We start from the raw sequence: 18,934 nt of genomic DNA, 5'->3' as shown, positions 1-18,934 counted from the left end.
AGATAGCGCCAACAGGCGGCCATATTGGGAGTGGCGGATGAGGCTGACTCAGAAGAAGGTGTGATGAAGTTAATGGGGAAGATTATGGATGGCAGAACAGGGTCTAGAATTGAATGTGGCCCAGACAAAAACTCCGGTGGTTTGTAAGGATCCTGGGAAACCACGAAAGATCACACACGGCGGGTCAGCAATGGGAAATTATTGCTGCTTAGGACGAATCCCCATGGAAGATCCGGCTCTGGAATAGCAAGAGCGAAAGAGACATTCTGGAAGCATAAACGTCTGATGAAATGGTACATAAATCTGAATCAGACTCTTAAAAACATACATTTGGTCTGTGTTCAATTACAGCTGTGAAACATGGACATTCAAACAGTCGATAATACAGACATTACAATCCTTCGAGCTATCATGCTATAGAAGAATTCTGAAAATACCCTAGGTAGACCAAGTAATTACTCAAGGAGCTGACTGAGGAATTAGCAATTATCTTTGAAAACGCATGGAAGACGGGAGACATTCCAGAAGACTGGACAAGGGCTCCAGGATGACGACTGTGGGTGAGAGCTTCACTTCTCTGGCACAGCGGAACTATCTACAATAAGGGTAAACTCCATCTGTGTGGGAGACAGAACTTTCTTTGGGGCCGGTCCAAGACTAGAATAAAATCCCCCAGGAATTAAAAACCATCAGCCTCCCCACTCCATGTGCCAGGGTCACGTCTTTGACCTGCCTTCTCTAACTTAAACATATAGCAACATTAAAAAATAATCCAAAACAAGACCCTCCACTGTACATACATCTCCCCCTGGGGAGAGAAGGCGAGAATAAACATGCCAGATGTCAGTCAGATTACTTAATGTCCTGCTGGAAGGTGCTCAGATACCACGGTGTTGAGCGTGGTATAAGAACCTATATAGATAGAACAGAAAAGATAAGATTAGGACACTATGGGATTGTTTTAATACTTTAAAGGATATTTGCACTGCAGAAAACATTCAACAACATCAGATTTAAACTTGGATGTGTTTTGTCTTGGATGTTTTCTATAATTTTGCTTAGCACTTGTTGCTGAGGATAAATTCCGTTCACATGCTCATAAGGGCATGTTCTTCCTCCCATTGCATCTAGTTCACATACTGGAGCAGCAACATCATAGTACTGAGTTTAAGAACATAAGAACGGCCCTACTGGGTCAGACTAAAGGTCCATCCAGCCCAGTATCCCATCTTCCAACAGCAGCCAGTGCCAGGTGCCCCAGAGGGAATGAATAGAACAGGTAATCACCATGTGATCCATCCCCTGTCGCCCATTCCCAGCTTCTGGCAAACAGAGGCTAGGGACACCATTCCTGCCCATCAGTCATTTCTGCAGCCATCAGGCTGAGATGTGCTAAATACTGATGGATTCTGACTCTGCTGCACGATCAAACGGAGAGAGACACTGGGATGAGATGGAGAAAGTTGCCATTCATACACACCTGCTGTGTCAGGGTGCTGTTAGCATCTATAAAATGAGCCCTACTAAAACAGCTACCATCAAAAGAGAGGTAGAACTCACTCACCCCGCAGTTGCCAAAAAGCTGGCGTAGACTCCAAAGTGGGTTTTTTCTTATTTGTTTCTTTGTTTATAACTTGCAGGCTTGCCTCCACTATAGAAAGAATCATTGCTAACAACAGGTGTCAGCACAGAGCACACTCCTGAACCTAAAACCTCAGAGTTATGAGACCAGAATTACGAACTGACCGGTCAACCACACCCCTCATTTGGAACCGCAAGTACGCAATCAGGAAGGCCAAAAAAAAAAAAAAAAAAAAAAAGCAAATACAGTAAGGTACTGCGTTAAACATAAACTGCTAAAATAATGCAGGGAACGTTTAAAAAAGATTTGACATGGTAAGGAAACTGTTTCCGTGCTTGTTTCATTTGAATGAAGATGATTAAAAGCAGCATTTTTCTTCTGCATAGTAAAGTTTAAAAGCTGTATTAAGTCAGTGTTCAGTTGTAAACTTTGGAAAGAACAACCATAACGTTGTTCAGAGTTACGACCATTTCAGCGTTTTGAACCAGGGCTTTGGAGCGGAGCCCGGAGCTGGAGCGTGGAGCAGCTCCGGAGCAGTGGCACTGCAGGTTTTTGCCTGGTGCTTGCTCCGGAGCCGGAGCACAGCTCCAAAGCCCTGTTTTGAACAACCTTCATTCCCAAGGTGTTCGTAACTCTGAGGTTCTACTGTACATGGTTTTAACAATGCTGAAAATCTGCATCCACTGAGCAGTGTGATCAGATGCGTGCTTTGCTGACACCTGTTGGTAGCAAAGGGTATTTTTGGTAGGATAGATGATATTTAAGACTAGCAAATAAAAACCTGAATGGGTGAATTACTTTGTTGTTTGGCTGCTGAGCAAGCTGACCCTCTCGCAGCTTGCAAGTCAGCCTTTGCCAGCAATCGTCCTCCCCTCACTACAAACGCATCCCTACAGGAGCAGATTCCTGCCCTCCGTGTTGGGAGATGCAACTGGGAGGGGAATGGCCTTTTAAACCCTTATGACATCTTCAAGCAATTAATTTCTATCCTGACCTGTGGCAACCCTTGCTATTCTTGTCCTGGGCCCTCCTCACAGTGCTGCAGCTGCAGGTCACTCCTGACCTGAGCACCCCTTGCTATTTCAGTCCTGGGCCTCTCAGGAGTTTGCCAATCGTGCTCAATTGTGCCAAAATGTGTGGTTGTTTTAGGAGCTGGGCAGATGTCCCCTGAGGACTCAGATGAAACCATGTGACTCTTTTTCACTTATGAGCTGATCTAAAACGGCATCTGAACTGACGTCGCTGGAGCGGAATGCCTCTGCTTTAACCACCGAGCAACCTAATCACCAGACAAAGGGCTCTTAGATGTTGAAAAGTACATTCTCTGTTCTGCAGGTATCTTTAAAACCAGTTGTTCTGCTAGGTAAAGGTCACCTTTTCTCTAGAGATTAGAATAGTCTGTCACGTGTTCAAGGTCTTATCCTGCATCATGAGAGGCAATGGGAGTTATGTCATGGATTTCAATGGGAGAAGAACTGGGCCATTCGCTTGCTTTTGGTCTGGGTCCCTTTCAGTGCCTAGACTCCCCTAGGCAGGGCAAGGCCAGTTTTTATAGTGTCGTTCCTCCCTGATCCCTTCACTGTCAGTCAGCAACTGTGCCGTAAATACCTCTGTCTGTTCTACTGACCATCTGCAGAATTAAAGACTAGCAATGACAGGCCCGGATCACACGGACCATTTTCTGCTCTGTTACCCGGGTGCAATTGCATCAGCATAAGCAGAGTTTGGCCCTGTGGGCCCAATCCAAAGCCCATGAAATCAATGTGGGGGGAACATTCATTGGGTTTCAGTGGGCACTGGCTCAGAGCCTATATCCCCACCTGTGAACCGGGTGGTGATTCCCATTACAGCTTTGCAAAGGCATCAGAGAGAATTGCTAGGGCACAAAATCTTCTGGTCTGTTTTTCACTGTGATCTTAATGAAAACTGATGCTATTTGCAAATAATAAAACCCAAACGGTTGGAATGCTGACAGCTGAGTTAATATCAGTAACATCAAAGCAATGTTCATCATAAAGATAACTGGGAGAAAACAGCAAATTAAATAGTCTGTTAAATTTTACATGCCTGAATTGGTTAATATGGAAATTCCTGCAAGGGCTTTCTCACTTTAGTTACAGGAAAGAAACACTGTTTAAGGCATTCAGTATCTTTACCTATGTTAGCCATGGTATAATTCTTGGTTACGTCTGACCCACTCTCTTGTACATCAGGTTTTCCTTAAGACCATTTCCACATGACAATTTTAGATCTGTTTGTTAAAGCTTCAAACTCCTGTCTTTTGAAGCTATGCTGAGGATCTAGCCCTCTGTCGATTTACACCAAGCAAAGACCTGGCCCCATGACTTTGCCTCGCTTCTTAATATTTCACTTTCCAACTTGGAGAAGCTGCAGCTCCATTAACACTCAAACCATGCGTCTTCCGGGGGTGACAGAATTTCCCATCTCCTTAGATGTGCCGAATCTGAGAATTCTCCCTTTTAAGTGGCAAATAGAATTCAAAGTCATTACTGCAGGCCCTGTGGACAGGGGTGCTGGAACCTGTCCCACCGGGAAAAGGATATGGTGGGAGAGGTCACAAGACAGCGATGGGGGAGACCTGCTGCTCTGTGCTGCCCATAGCTCTGCCCTCCAGAGGCATTTCAGGCACTTTTCCCTTTTCAATCAGGAGCCTCTTTCCCTCCTCCCAAAGACGCATCCCATTCCACAGCCGTGCCCGAACTCCAGCCCCGGAGCACTGTCGGCGACTTGGCTTCAAACCCTTTGCCCTGCCTGCAGATTACAGCGCTCCATTCCCACTGTTAACATACCCACTCCCAAGCCAGGGTTGCTGGTAACACAAGATGCCCTTTGCATACTAGAGAGGTGACCAGGAGTTGGCGTGCCCTGTTCCCTTCCGGGGAGAGAAAGCAATGCCAAGGGGCCATGGGGCTCTGTCCTGTGCGTTGGCAGCCGGTACTTTTAGAACCTCTTCCACAACACTGCACCCTCCGGGGCTGCTAATAGTCTGCTAAGTTAATTGATCTAGGACATGATAGGCATCAGGGCTGCCTCTTCTCTTGCCTTCTTCAGCTTGGCCTTGTTGGAGTGATCAGTTATTGATCCCATGTGAGTGACAGGAAACAGAGAGGAGGAGGCAGTCCCTGCCCCGAAGAGCCTACAATCTAAACTGCAGAGACCATGCAGCTCAGGTGCAGAATGAGCACTAGGAAGCAATTGGAAGGTCTAATGAAATTGATCTCAAAGCAGTACAGGAACTTATGGCCTGATGTTCAAAGGTGCAGAGCATTTGCAGTCACATTGACCTACCTAGGAGCTGGGGTTGCTCCTTAGCTGTGAAAATTAGGCCAGTATTGTCACTCGTTATCATGCTATGGAACATGCCTCGTCTGGCAGGAGAACAGATGGGGCAGGATAGGTCTCCCAAGGCCACAGTAGAGACTGCAGATCCACTGTTGGCTATTCCATGGACCTTTCGTTATGACAGATGTGAGCTGGTCCCCTGCAATACTGCCTTCACTCCAGTGCTGGCTTACGGAGGGTCACCAGTGTGAGGATGGTTTTTTGGGGGGGAGGGGTCACCGATTTTGTTCATGCCAACGAAACTCCTGGTGTTCCCTCCCACCATGATCTTCTGTTGCTCTGGTCGCTCATCAGCTGTGGCTCACCTCCATTCTCACCCCTCCCATCTCCTGATTTAGGGCCTGATGCTGAGACAGGCAGGGGATTCACGACGCCCGCTGGCGGCAGGGGGAGGGGCAGGTGGCTCAGCACTTCTTCCGCCATTTTCTTTCTTGCCACTGCTCCCTGCCCTCAGATTTCTGCTGCCAAGGGAGCCTCTGGGGCAGGGCACCCTGTGAGATGGCACAATTCACCTGGCCCTAACTCTGCTTCCCTCTTGGCTTGGGGGAGGGATAGCTCAGGGGTTTGAGCATTGGCCTGCTAAACCCACGGTTGTGAGTTCAATCCTTCAGGGGGGCATTTAGGGAACTGGGGTAAAAAAAAATCTGTCTGGGGATTGGTCCTGCTTTGAGCAGGGGGTTGGACTAGATACCTCCTGAGGTCCCTTCCAACCCTGAGATTCTATGACTGGCTACATCGGAATTCCCATGGGCTCATCAGCCCCTATAAAGCTCTGGTGGGGACACATTAAATCAATGTCCATCTGCTATAATCCTGGGCAGTCTTAACCTCCTTCATTTCCATTGGATCAGTCACCTGATTGGGCGTCACACAGTCCATTGTCTTTTCCGATCCATTCATCTCTAGGCACCTGGGGTAACAATGGCTTGTGGATGACGCTGGACGTGCCGGGGCGCATACATACAGGGTCTGGTTGTGAGTAAGGGTGGCTTTGTGGCCACAGCCCTAGACGAGGATGCGGTAGAGCTGACTTCGGTTTCTGACTCTGCCACTCGTCCTTAGGCAAGTCATTTAATCTCTGAGATTCACTTCCCGTCTGTGCAATGAGGAGAATACGCCCTTGGGTAGAGGTGAGCTAACTTTGTCGCAACTCGTGGGAGTAACAGCCACCCTTCATTTGGGGTACATGTAAGAGACAACGAAGCGCCTTTGTAGAACAATAGGAACCTCCACCCAAAACACAGACACATGTAAAGCCGCTGGAGAACCTCAGCTTTGTGGGTGGAGGCGTTTCAGGAGAGCTTTGTGCCTGTGTGTGTGTGTGTGAGAGAGAGAGAGAAGCAGGAGACACAGCCAGAAGCAGCCCTGGGAACACGCCACTGAGGACAGCCTAGAAAGAGAGCTTTGGGGTTAAATGCCGACTATAAAGCGGCTTGGTACTGTGAGCAAAGAAACTGTCGCCTGCTGTTTGAGTCCTCCTGTGTTCAGGGAAGCAGGGCTTTGTATGTTCTTTGTAAATAAACAGGGATGCAGCCAAGAAATACCTGACTCCCTCATCCGTTTTTCCCTCCTAAGCAGAACACCACGCTAAGCCCCTGAATTTTGGCTAATCTCTTGGGTAAATGAGAGGTAACACGTCCTTTCTTCCATCTTATGGCTGTCTTTCAGGGCAGGGACTGTCTTTTACCATGGGCGCATACAGTGCCTAGCACAATGTGGGCCCCCGATTTTGGATGGTGTCCCGCAGATGCTGCTGTCAGACAAATAAACAACCATTCCTCACACTGGTGCAACACCATAGAAGAAAATGGAGTTACTCCTGATTTACACCACTGAGGAAAGGAGGAGAGAATCAGAGCTGGGGTGTCATATGCCCACTGTAGCTTACAAGCAGAACGGAGAAGTCCTTTGGCATGCTCAGCGGTGAACTCCGCGTTGGAGAACAATGCCAAGACTTGAACTTATAGAAAGAATCCATTTGATTTCTCTGCTCGGAGATGACACTGAAGAGCATCAAAAGACTCAGGAGTTTATTTGGCTGAGAGAAGTCTTAGCAACTGATCTTCCTCTGCATTCATCGCTGATGGAAAATCTAATAATTGTGGTGTTAAAAATGTATCCGTATATGTTACTGCCACTTGTTACTAAACACAGTGGAAATTTGACCTGGGCTCATTAAGTGGATGTCCTCATCTAATCAGCATGGCCATTGCATCACAGGTCAGCTATTTCTCCTGTTTGCTTTGGCTGAAGACCTCCAGAAACATTTCACACAAATTGAGGAGCATAATTAGACCCTTCATTTGGATGTCTGACTAAATGTCTGACTAAAGCTTCCTTCAGCTGTGGACTCCATCTTCCAGGACAGGTGGACGAGGGCAACCGGCATGCCCGACTGGGCCCACCCACTAGAGGGGTGATGGCATTTGGAGCGAGAGGGCATGCAGCACCCCCTCGCTTGGGTTGCATTTCACAGAGTCGGAGGCACTTCAGCTGCTGGGAGTTCTAAACCCTGCAGCAGGCCGGTAACCCTATCCTGCATCACAACAAAGCCAGGCAGGTTTGGAGCTCACCAGTTTTACCGTCTCTCTTTCTCCAGCCTCCACTCTCCATTCCTCCAGCTGGCAGATTCTCAGAACAGACGGCGATGCCATCAGCTGGCCCTCCTTGGCAGCCGGCTGGCTGGCTCGTCCTTACTGGGAGTCTCGCCCCCTATGAGCCCCTTATTATCTTTTGAGCCACTTGGGACTGAATTTAATCTTGGGCCAGGGTGGCGGTGGTATTAGCATCAGTGGTGACACGGTCTTAGTGGACGCCCCGGCTTTATGGGGACTGCAGCCGTCTCCCGTCACACAGCACCTCGCTCCGGCTCTTTTTCTAACCCGATATCCTTGCTGGGGGCTCTGGGCTCAGTCCAGTAGGCTGAGAATGCTTTGCATATGCAAATAGTGCCTTTTCTTGAGCCTCTCGAGGCACTTCCCCACCTCAGTGAGAGCTAGTCACCTGGCTGGGGAAACTGAGGCACGGATTGATTTGCCCAAAGTTACAGAGGGAATCAGTGGCAGAATAGGGCATAGAACTGGGGCCAGCAGTAACTTAGGCACCCTCTGCTTTTATGATTGGGGCCTCTTGTCTGGGAATTCTGGATGCCAGCATGGAAGCAAAGGACTCTAGTGGAGCTGTTGGGCTACAGGAGATCAAATTCCCTGCTAGTTCCACAGAGAGGTAACTTCTTTCTGTGATGCCAGGGAACCTCACGGGGTCTCCAGCCCCAACTCAGATTATTTCTGCATAGGGAACAATCTGCCCCCAACAAATTAATGCTGTAAACATCTTCCATAGGAACACAGCTAAAAGCTGTTCAATTTAACTTCCTCCCACCAAGCAAGCGACTTATGGGTCACCAGCTTGGTTGGTTGGAGCCCTAGTCCAACTCCAGCTGCTGCCTCTGGCGGGTCAGCCATGGGCCATTGTTGTTAACTGCCCTCGTGCTCTGCCTCCAGCCACTGTGCTAAAAAGAGGACTGGTTCCTGGTTTCCGTGGCTAGTAGGAGAATCTCCTGCTGTGTTAGTACGTAATTGGCAATATGGGGACTTGTTCCTGAAAGATGTCAAGCCACTAAAGGCGTGGGGAGTTGGGGGCACTCAGCCCTTCACAGGATTGGGTCCATTGTGCCTTCTATCCATGGATCTCAAAGCACTTTAAAACCACTGGTGAGGCAAGCCTCACTACACCCCTAGGCATGCCTTATTTCCAATTTTCAAATGGGGACACTGAGGCACAGAGCAGGGACGGTACTTGTCTCGGGGTCTCACGGTGTGTAAGAAACGGTATACAACTGGCTTCCTGGGTCTGACGGAGGCATCAGCTTGCATGTTGCTGACGGGAGTGGGTCCCATCTACACAGGACGATCAAATGTAAGCCAAAGACATTGCGGCTACAGCAGCTCATTTACACAAGAGAAGGATTTGGTTCTGGGAGGTCGGCTTTCACAATATCCCCACAGACAGCTATCTAACGCTGTCTCCTGTCTACATGCTAATCCCCAAACAATCTCCCGATGACTGGGATTTCGGAGGGGAGGGGAGCAGGGAGTGGCCGTCTGACTCTTTTCATGGCGCTTCTACCCTTTGCGCTCCTCTTGTTCTGCCTCTCCGGAGCACTAGCCTTGAAAGGGCCAAGCAGCCTCTTGTTCAAATGCATCCTGCCATTTACAAGAGGTCTTTTCTGGGACCTTGCCCCCACTGAAGGAACCCTGTGTCATCTAATAGTCTGTGTTGCTTTTTATAGTATCGTGTGTGGTCATTGCTTGTCTCACTCCTCTAATCTTCCACTGGCCACTCTGCCGCCTTGGCTGGCTTGTAACTGAAGCCTGCCCATAGATCAGAGGAGGGCGTGTTCTCACCTCCGGCTTTATTTTTTGTGTTGCAGGTTGCTGAACTCACAATAAAATATTAGAAGCAATAACGTTTGCATTTGAACTCTGGGCTCCTCAGAGGACATAGATCTAATTTTGGGGACTGTGCTTAGCGCTTCAGAGAAATCAGCCGATACGTCAGTTTGCATGTGTTATGCATCCTCTATTATAGAGTCCAGATTCTTCACGACGCATCTTTTACACCAGTGGGAAGTGCTACCAGATCAGAAAGGTAGAGTTTTCTACCCACTTTGGATCAATGTGGATGACTGCCCGAGGTGCAAGGCAGTGGAAAATGAGGTCCCAAAAATCTGCATTTAAGACACATTACAATGGACTCAAACCTGCAGAAATGCTGGTTGAAGAGCTGGACGGAGCATAGTATGGGGAGAGAAAAGGAAGAGTTTTCAATAGTGACATCTAACCTCATAGAAAAGTAACATTTCAAGCACGAAAAGGCATTATTTAATATACACTCCAAGGTGCTCACAGAATACCCCAGGAACTGTGTACAACAGAAACGTCTCAGAGAGAGCACTGCACAGTGGGAACTGTTTGACCCAGGTCACAGCAAAAGAACTTTCCAGCGAGTGGGAAGAAGATATAAAAGGGGGGAAATGACATCATGGGCGGTCCTCCCTCTCCCTGCAATGCCACACCTGGAAACAGCTGAGGAACAAAGACTGAACAGGGAGGAAGTGATGGTCCCGGGCTAAGGGATTGCTAACCTGTGTATGAAAACCTGGGAAATCCAAGCTGCAAAGCCAAGGCAGTTTGGGCCTTAAGAATGTGCCAGCCTGTTTATCACTCAGGGTGGGAATTTGCTAATTCATACCTACCTGTCTAGTAGGTTAAGCTCTGCTTGCGTTTTTGTTTTATTTACTAGGTAATCTGCTTTGATCTGTTTGCTATCACTTTTTATAATGAATAAATATTTTATGTTTTAACCCAAACCCATGTGCATTTGACTAAGGTGTCTGGGGAAAATCTCAGTGTGGTTACCACAAGTGTGCATGGTCCTCGTCACACTGAGGGAGAGGCGGACCGGGTATTAAACCCATGTACTGGCCAGATTTGACCAGGGCAGGACGGTACTGCTCTGGGGTCCTAGGCTGGGAGGCTGGTGGTCGGAGAGCCCCCATGTGACTGCAGCTGGGTGTGTCCCTACCTGGGTGAATGCTGGTGGAAGTGCAGGCTGGGAGGGCTTTGCAGCTTGTCTCAGCAGCAGAGTGTGAGAGGGAGCCCAGGCTGGTGGGTCAGGGGGCTCAGTGATACCCCAGTTCCAGGTGCCACCCTGGGGGGAACCCGTCACGGTGAGATCTATGGAATAATCTCCCAAGGAAAATTATGGAAACCACGTCTCATGCGATTTAAAAGTAGACTAGACAAAAATACTGCCAAACAATGCTGAAAACAATACGACAGTAGCAGGGTTAGGGTTAGGTGTGAGACTCCAGAGTCTGGCAGCTTGATAGCCTTATACATGGACAAGCCATTCCTCTTAATCGAGGGTTCACGTCAGATGGGCTGAACTCTGACTCCAGAGAGTAAACAAAGCTTGTCTTCCATATCTACTTGACGTGCAGGAATGTCCTGTTTGGCTCATGGAGGTAATCCCTACGTTGTCCACTTAGATGTAAAGCCATAGAATTTAAATCCAGAAAGGACCATCAGATCATCTACTCGCCTCCTGTAGATCATAGGCCACCAACACCCCCCAGCATCTGCACAGTGAACCCAACAACCAAAATCAGACCAAAGTATCACAGGCCACAGGAGACTAAACTATGATGTGCCATAGACAGAGAATAGGAGGGTCCTCCTTGCTAGGGGGCTCTGTGGGGAAGTATGTGAGCTGGGTCTAGCAGCAGTCATTCTGCAGCTAGCCAGCCTACAGTAAGGCGGGATGAGTCGTGCCTCACTGCTGTAGGGAGCAGCCTGCTTTGTCTTTCTCTGTTTTTTGCATTCTTGTGTGTTAGCATGCGGAATTTTCAGGAATAAAGTCGTGTTACATTGCAACCTCCCAGCAAGAGCATTTTATGTTTTTATCTCACGTCTCTGTTTGTGTGCTCTGAAATATACCAGTTAGATCAGCACTCGCACCTTTCGGTAGCGGAAGTCTTGGTTTGTATCTCTAATGAAGAGACCACACCTTGAGCTGTGCAATGCAGAGAACTAGGGCAGCCAGGATGTGCATATTTAAAGACAAGACCAAAAGATTTCCACACTTTTTCCATTTTATTATCATGATTACAAATCATTTCCATCAGAACTCAGCAGAAGATGGCTTTTGCTACCATAGTTTCTATAAATATTTTTTTGGTATAATGCCCCTGATCAGTTCAACCTCCAGCTGCCATAACCTCCAAGGGCTTGAAAAAACCAAGGATGGAATGGGCTGGGACCTGCAGCATGCAAACTAGAATGGCGTGTGGCTGGAGGACCTTCCCACCCAATGGGTGAAACACATCACACACACACAACCACCAAAGCAAGGCACCGAGACTCTATACCAAAGTTCTAGCGATTAACTTGACCAACCTCAAGCAAACAACCAACCAACAAAAAAAGCCATGTCCAAGTGAGCTTCGACTGCAGGAATCTCACCCTGCTTGGCGGCTAGGGAATCACATGCCACCACTTGAAGGAGAAGGGCTTGCGATGGACATTGGTGCCGCAATGGACCTCTCCCAGCATCTTATGGTAGGAGGAAATGTCATCGATGAAGCTGCACATCAGCCCGAGTGGCTCCAGCAGAGAGCGGACATGTGCTTCCAAGCAGCAATCTCCCTCGATGATTGGCCCGAACGGCTTTGGGATTCCCAGGTCTCGACATAGGACAATCATGTTCACCTGTGCAATGAGGGAGGAGATCAAGGGTTGCATTTCAGGGGAGCCAATGCCAAGGCACACGTGGGGTTTTGAATGTGTTTTGATTGAAATGTCATCTTAACATATAGAATGAAAAAGGCTAGTAACTGAGGTAGGAAGCAAAGGTAAAACTGACGTCTTGCTGTCCATCCATGACTTCCCTGAGGAACTTACAGGTCAAAACAAACATCCATGGAGCACATTACTCATGTGCTTTGGAGACTGCATTGCTTTCTATTGGCCTCTGGGTGCAAAGCAAGGTGCTGATGATGATAGACGGGCAGGAAACGGTTTTCCCATCCTGCAAAAATGTTTATGATTTAAAATTTTCTCCTGTTCAGGGTCAGGATGAAACTGTGACCTTTTGAAGTGGTTTTCAAAAAAAAACCAGAAGAGACCAGAATAGCCTGGTGGCTATGGCATCACCTGGATGTGGGAAAAGTCCCTGTTCTAACCAGTTGGTAAAGCGGCTGTCTCTCTGGTTTTGACCAGAAATTCCATTCTGACACGAGAAACATTTCCCAATGAAAGTTGAGTAGAAACTGTTACATTCCTACAAACAGTTTCGGTTTCAGCAAATTGGTGGACCATTTTTTAATTCTGATTTTTAAAAATTTCCATCGGAAAATTTCCAACCAGACATACAGTAGTATTGATCTAGCACTTTCTGGTTCAGGTCACAGATATGGTATCTTTTACTCTGTCCCTTCCTTTGCGCTTTACTCTGACAGTTGATCAGCTGGCCTACTCAAGTTGGGTTTGAAAATCAGAGTTGAAGGCTAAAGTGTTCAGAACAGGGGGCTCTTAACGCTGAGATTTGCTTCCCTGTCCTTGGTCTGCAAGACCCTATGTTTGCTGATCATGTGGGCAAGGGTCCAGGTCAGTCTATTTAGGTCTAAATAAAAAAATAAAAAAATCACTAACTGTTGGGTGACCGACAGGAGATGCCTTGGGCTCCATTTTCAAAATGGCTGAGCATCCATGATTTGTAATGAAGTCAGTGGGAGCAGCAGGTACTCAGCAGTTCTGAAAATGAGACCCACAGAGTCCCAAATTGGCCACCCAGAAACCAGGGAGTCTTTTAGAAAACATTGGACCTAGGATTTGTTCTCAGGAGAAGGGTCGTTTGGGTTTGCTAGTTCATTTCAGCGTCGTCTGTGGACATTTTGCACAGATCGTGGAATTTATATTGCCTGTGCACCTGCAGCGACCATGACAGGTGCCCTATGCACATTGAAACAGAATGGGTGGGGCACTGAGCCAACCAGTCCCAGGGACGGGCCTCTCTCACCATGTTGGGGAAGTATGCCATGGCTTTGCCCATCTTGTCTATCTTGAAGAGCGCTGGGAGGTCTATGATGTCTTTTTCAGTCAGCCCCAGCTCTTTCTTGAGGATGTCTCTGTTCCAGTCAATGCAGCGCTGGGGTAGGGGAAGAGAAGAAGGATAATCAGAGGGTTAATACGGACAAGCACAAGTCGGTTCAACAAGTGGAACTGCAGTATGGGATGGTCTAGGTGTACTTGGTCCTGCCTCGGTGCAGAGGGATGGACTAGATGACCTCAACTTCCACTGAAATCGGCTTGCTTCTCGAGCACGATTAAGGTGCAGTTGCCTTAGCAGTGCAAGATCCCCACGAGAAATTCAAGGAATGAGGCAGCGTGAAAACTTCCAGACAGCTGGCACACAGGATCACCACATTTATCTTTGTCCCTGACTCTCGAAGCACGTAGGGAGACCCCAAAAGAGACTGGAGACTTATCACGCAGGTCCCTCTTAGAGACCGGAAGATTCGCTTATTTCACGCCCTTGTCCCTGGCGTTTAAGGCCAGAAGGGATCATTACATCAGAGAAGACCCATGAGAATGCGTAAAGCATTAGAAAACATGTCTTACAGTGATAGACTAAAGGAGCGCAATTAATTTAGCTTATCAAAGAGAAGGTTAAGGGGTGACTTGACCTACCAGGGTACTTAAATGGGGAACAAATATTTAATAACGGGCTCTTCAATCTAGTAGAAAAAGATATAACTCGATCAAATGGCTGGAAGTGGAATCTAGACAAATTCAGACTGGAAATAAGGTGTCAATTTTTAATGGTGTGAGTAACTAACCATTAGAACAAGTTTTCAAGAATCATGGTGGATCCTCCATCACACGCAATTTTAAAATCAAGACTGGATGTTCTTCTAAAAGATCTGCTCTAGGAATTATGTTGGGGCAGTCCTCTGGCCTGTGTTATACATGGGTCAGACTAGATGATCATAATGGTTGGTCCCTTTTGGCTTTAGAATCTATGAGTCAACAGTGTGCCCTTGTTGCCAAGAAGGCTAACAGCATATTGGGCTGCATTAGTAGGAGCATTGCCAGCAGATCAAGGGAAGTGATTGTTCCCCTCTATTCAGCACTGGGGAGGCACATCTGGAGTACTGCATCCAGTTTTGGGCCCCCCACTGTAGAAAGGATGTGGACAAATTGGAGAGAGTCCAGCAGAGGGCAATGAAAATGATTAGGGGGCTGGGGCACATGACTTATGAGGAGAGGCTGAGGGAACAGCGGTTATTTAGTCTGCAGAAGAGAAGAGTGAGGGGGGATTTGATAGCAGCCTTCAACTACTGAAGGGGGGTTCCAAAAATAATGGATCTAGACTGTTCTCAGTGGTACCAGATGACAGAACAAGAAGCAATAGTCTCAAGCTGTAGTGGGGGAGGTGTAGGTTGGATATTAGGAAAAACTATTTCACTAGTAGGGTGGTGAAGCACTGGAATGGGTTACCTAGGGAGGTGGTGGATTCTCCATCCTTACAGGTTTTTAAGACCTAGCTTGACAAAGCCCTGGCTGGGATGATTTAGTTGGGGTTGGTCCTGCTTTGAGCAGGGGGTTGGACTAGATGACCTCTTGAGGTCCCTTCCAACCCTAATCTATGATTTCTATGCATCATCCATTGTGATCTCCTGTCTTTTGCAGGACATTCCATTTCACCCCATCGCAGTGACTGCCTGCAGCCAAGAGAGTAGGAAGGTTTCCTTTCATCAGTCCTTCCACTAAGGTATGAAAATGCCGCCTCTGCAAACTCCTGCAATGATCCCCCGTGCTTCCACTAGCTCAACCTTGCCAGCTATGTTTCTTGTGGCACATATTTGCTCAGTGGGACAATACCACCTCCCCTTTTCCCCCTTGCCCTTCAGCAGCACCTAAGTGCCTTTTGGGACGTCCTCCACATGCCACAGCCCCGTGGTCAGCCCTTGATAGCTATTTACCTGTACGTATTGGTTCTCCTGCACCATGACCTCATTGGACAGGACCTTGTTAATGGTGACCCGTTTTGTGTCTGTCCCAGAATAACCTATACAGAAAAAACAAAATCAGCCATCCGATTAATGAAATGAGAGCCAAAGCAAGCACCCTATAATTGAACAATGGTTTCAGGGGCCTTGATCAAGGTATTTAAAATTATGAATAAAGTTGAGTCAAACCAACCCCCTGGATAAGAACACCTTGAACTTGGAATTTACTTCAGGTCCATCAGGACACAGGGCCTGATCCTGAAGTCAACAGAACAACTCCTCCCAGCCCCCAACTTCCATGGGTTTGGAGCAGGCCCATAGTAACACATGAGCCGTGCCTTCTGTTTTACAACAGTTGATATAAGCAGAGGTTTCTGGAATCAGGATGGAAAGTCCAGCGGTCAAGGCACTGCACAGCAGCTCAGGAGATAGGGAGTCAGTTCTAGCTCTCATAGAATATCAGGGTTGGAACGGACCTCAGGAGGTCATCTAGTCCAACCCCCTGCCCAAAGCAGGACCAATCCCCCATCCCAGCCAGGGCTTTGTCAAGCCTGACTTTAAAAACCTCTAAGGAAGGAGATTCCACCACCACCCTAGGGAACCCATTCCAGTGCTTCACCACCCTCCTAGTGAAATAGTTTTTCCTAATATCCAACCTAAACCTCCCCCACTGCAACTTGAGACCGTTGCTCCTTGTTCTGTCATCTGGTACCACTTTGTCACTGCCTCACTATGTTACCTGGGACAAGTCATCAAGGGCTTGTCTACACAGGGAAGTTAGTGTGGAGTAAGATAGGGTGTGACTTTAAAGTGCATTAACTACTGTGAATTTACTCCCTGTGTGGACATTCTTGCTCTGCACTAAGAGTATCTTTGTGCACTTTAGCTTAATATATTTCCGAAGTGTTCATGTGGGAGTTAGCGCATGTTGGTGGCTCTGGGCTTCCCCCCCATGTAGACAACCCACGAGGCCAGGGCCGGTGCAACCATTTAGGAGACCTAGGCAATCGCCTAGGGTGCTGGGATTTGGGGGGCACCATTTTCTTCGGCAGCGACCGTGGCGGCCGGATCTTCGGCCGCCCCGGTCGCCGCCGGCATTTAGGCAGAAGGAGCTGGGGCAGGGGAGCGCAGGGAGGGCTGCCTGCAGCAAGTAAGGGGGGGGGGTGGCACGCAGGGGAACTCCCTGCCCCAGCTCACCCCTGCCCCGCCTCCTCCCCGAGCACGCCGTGGCTGCTTCACTTCTCCCGCCTCCCAGCCTTGCGGTGCCTAAGCTGATTGGCGCCACAAGCCCAGGAGGCAGGAGAAGTGAAGCAGCCACGGCGTGCTCGGGGTGCTCGTGCGCGGAGCAGGGGTGAGCTGAGGTGAGGGGGTGCCTCAGGGCGGAGGCAGGGAGCTGCCGCCGGTGGGGGGGGGGTGCCTTAAGACGGGCGGGGGAGGGTGCAAGGTGGAAGTTTTGCCTAGGGCGCAAAACATCCTTGCACCGGCCCTGCACGAGGACAAAGTTCCCAACCGTGGCCAGCGATTTTGGGTGCCCGGCTGGAGAGGCTCATTTTCAGGGATGCTGAGCACCCAGGGTTTCTGCGGACTTTGTCTGGGGCTGTAGGAGCTTGACAATTGTGAAAAATTAGGTGAGCAGGGTCTAAAACTGTGTCCTCAAAACCAGAGGCACCTAAAAGTTGTGCTCATCTTGAGAACGTCACCCTTAATTTCTCCACATGGCTAATGGTACTTCTCTACCTTGCATGGGTGTTGTGAGGATGAAGGTCTCAGTAACTATGGTGATGGGAGCTGTGTCAGTATCTAGGCCTGCACCAGAGATGGGTTGAAAAGTTTAAGTGGTGCACTTGTCCCTGGCGCTAGCGTGAATTTCATCCTAAGGGAAGAACTCCTAATTAGAAAGTGTCCAAGCCAACTGCTCAGTCCAAAGAATCTGAAATGTCAATGCGGCTTTGTGTGTTATGAGCCATCTAGCGCCTTTACTGCTCATGAGCATTATTCAACAGCTGCACCATCTCGGTAATCTCCCTCATTTTCAATGAGAGATTAAGTCCCTGGCAGAGCCGGCACAAAATAAATCAAGGCACTTCAGGCCCTATATGGGAGAAAAGCTGCTGGACAAAAAAACATCTGCAGTTTGCAAACTATGGCCCAAGTTTCAAGAACTGTCAGCAGAAGCATTAAAATATCTACTGTTCACGGGTCCATATATCATTGTCTCAGGGCCTCCATGTTACACAGTAATCTGGAGATTTAATGGCATTTCACCCAGGGGGAAATTCACCCCTAAGCAGAGGGCCAGCTCAAACCATATGCATCACCGAAGTCCCACTCAGCTTCTCAAAATAGGGCTTGAGTGGGACATTTGTGAATTGCACCCTCAGCAGGTGGTTATCTTGTGGGATCGGCTGCTGCAGGGGTCAGACAGTCAAATTCCGGGGGCTGGATAACTTAGGATAATTAACAACCGGCATACTTGCTGACAACAACCAGCATGCTTCCGGAATCAGGAAAGAATTCCTTTCCAACTCCCCCTCGGAGATAATTGATGAATTGGCCAGGTGCATCGTGGGCTTTTCCCACTGATGCATCTTGAGGCAGGATGTCTAACTTGATGGACCGAATGACTTCATCTTCTCCTCTCTTTGGGACCACTTCCCTGCCCGCCCAGCACTTTAAATGCCCCTTTTGGAGACCTATTTGATTTCTCTCATCTGATGAAAATGACAATACTATGGACACATTTCAAACAGAAACACAAGTACATTCTATGTGCCAGATCAACGTTTTGTAGATCCCCTTCTTTGTAAAGGGGCGCTAATTCCTTTGGCTTGTCCTGAAGCACAAAGAAAATAAAGACATGAAACAGGGGTCGGCAAACCTTTCAGAAGTGCTGTGCCGAGTCTTCATTTATTCACTCTAATTTAAGGTTTCGCGTGCCGGTGATACATTTTAACCTTTTTAGGTGGTCTCTTTCTGTAAGTCTATAATATAGAACTAAACTATTGTTGTATGTAAAGTAAATAAGGTTTTTAAAATGTTTAAGAAGCTTCATTTAAAATTAAATGCAGAGCCCCCCGGACCGGTGGCCAGGACCCAGGCAGTGTGAGTGCCACTGAAAAATCAGCTCGCATTCCGCCTTCGGCGCCTGTGCCAGAGGTTGCCTACCCCCCTGACATGAAATAAGATGCACCTGTAGGGAAAACAATACTTTGGAACACTTCAGATAGAATGTGCAGTTCAACGTAATTATTCCCCAGCCAGAAAGGCCTATCTGATGACACAATGTTTCAGTGGTGGGTTACAGTCAGAGTCTCCTGAGTCTGGGGGTGTGCAGTAATATATGGCTCTGCACCAGTCACTGAGGGCCAGTCCCTGTAGCCACGTTTTACAGCTGGGGAAACAGAGGCAGCAAGCAG

General features: G+C 48.2%; 1 protein-coding gene across 6 annotated transcripts in view; it reads right to left on the bottom strand.

Moving 5' to 3' along the window:
* Positions 1 to 11,582: 11,582 nt before the first annotated feature.
* The window catches only part of LOC123354232 (protein-arginine deiminase type-2-like), a 162,121-nt gene continuing 154,769 nt past the window's right edge, over positions 11,583 to 18,934 (bottom strand). For all 6 annotated transcript variants that reach the window (XM_044996054.1, XM_044996053.1, XM_044996055.1 and 3 more), the window contains 3 exons: positions 15,492 to 15,577; positions 13,526 to 13,654; positions 11,583 to 12,216 (listed from right to left, as the gene is read on the bottom strand). In XM_044996054.1, coding sequence (XP_044851989.1) covers positions 11,983 to 12,216; positions 13,526 to 13,654; positions 15,492 to 15,577 — 449 coding nt within the window. In that variant the 3' untranslated portion in view covers positions 11,583 to 11,982. The remainder of the gene's footprint in view (positions 12,217 to 13,525; positions 13,655 to 15,491; positions 15,578 to 18,934) is intronic.

Source organism: Mauremys mutica, chromosome 21, assembly GCF_020497125.1.
Source record: "Mauremys mutica isolate MM-2020 ecotype Southern chromosome 21, ASM2049712v1, whole genome shotgun sequence".
In the NCBI taxonomy this organism is placed as follows: Eukaryota; Metazoa; Chordata; order Testudines; family Geoemydidae; genus Mauremys; species Mauremys mutica.
Note: the sequence above shows the minus strand (reverse complement) of the source record. Positions and strands in the feature narration are given on the sequence as shown.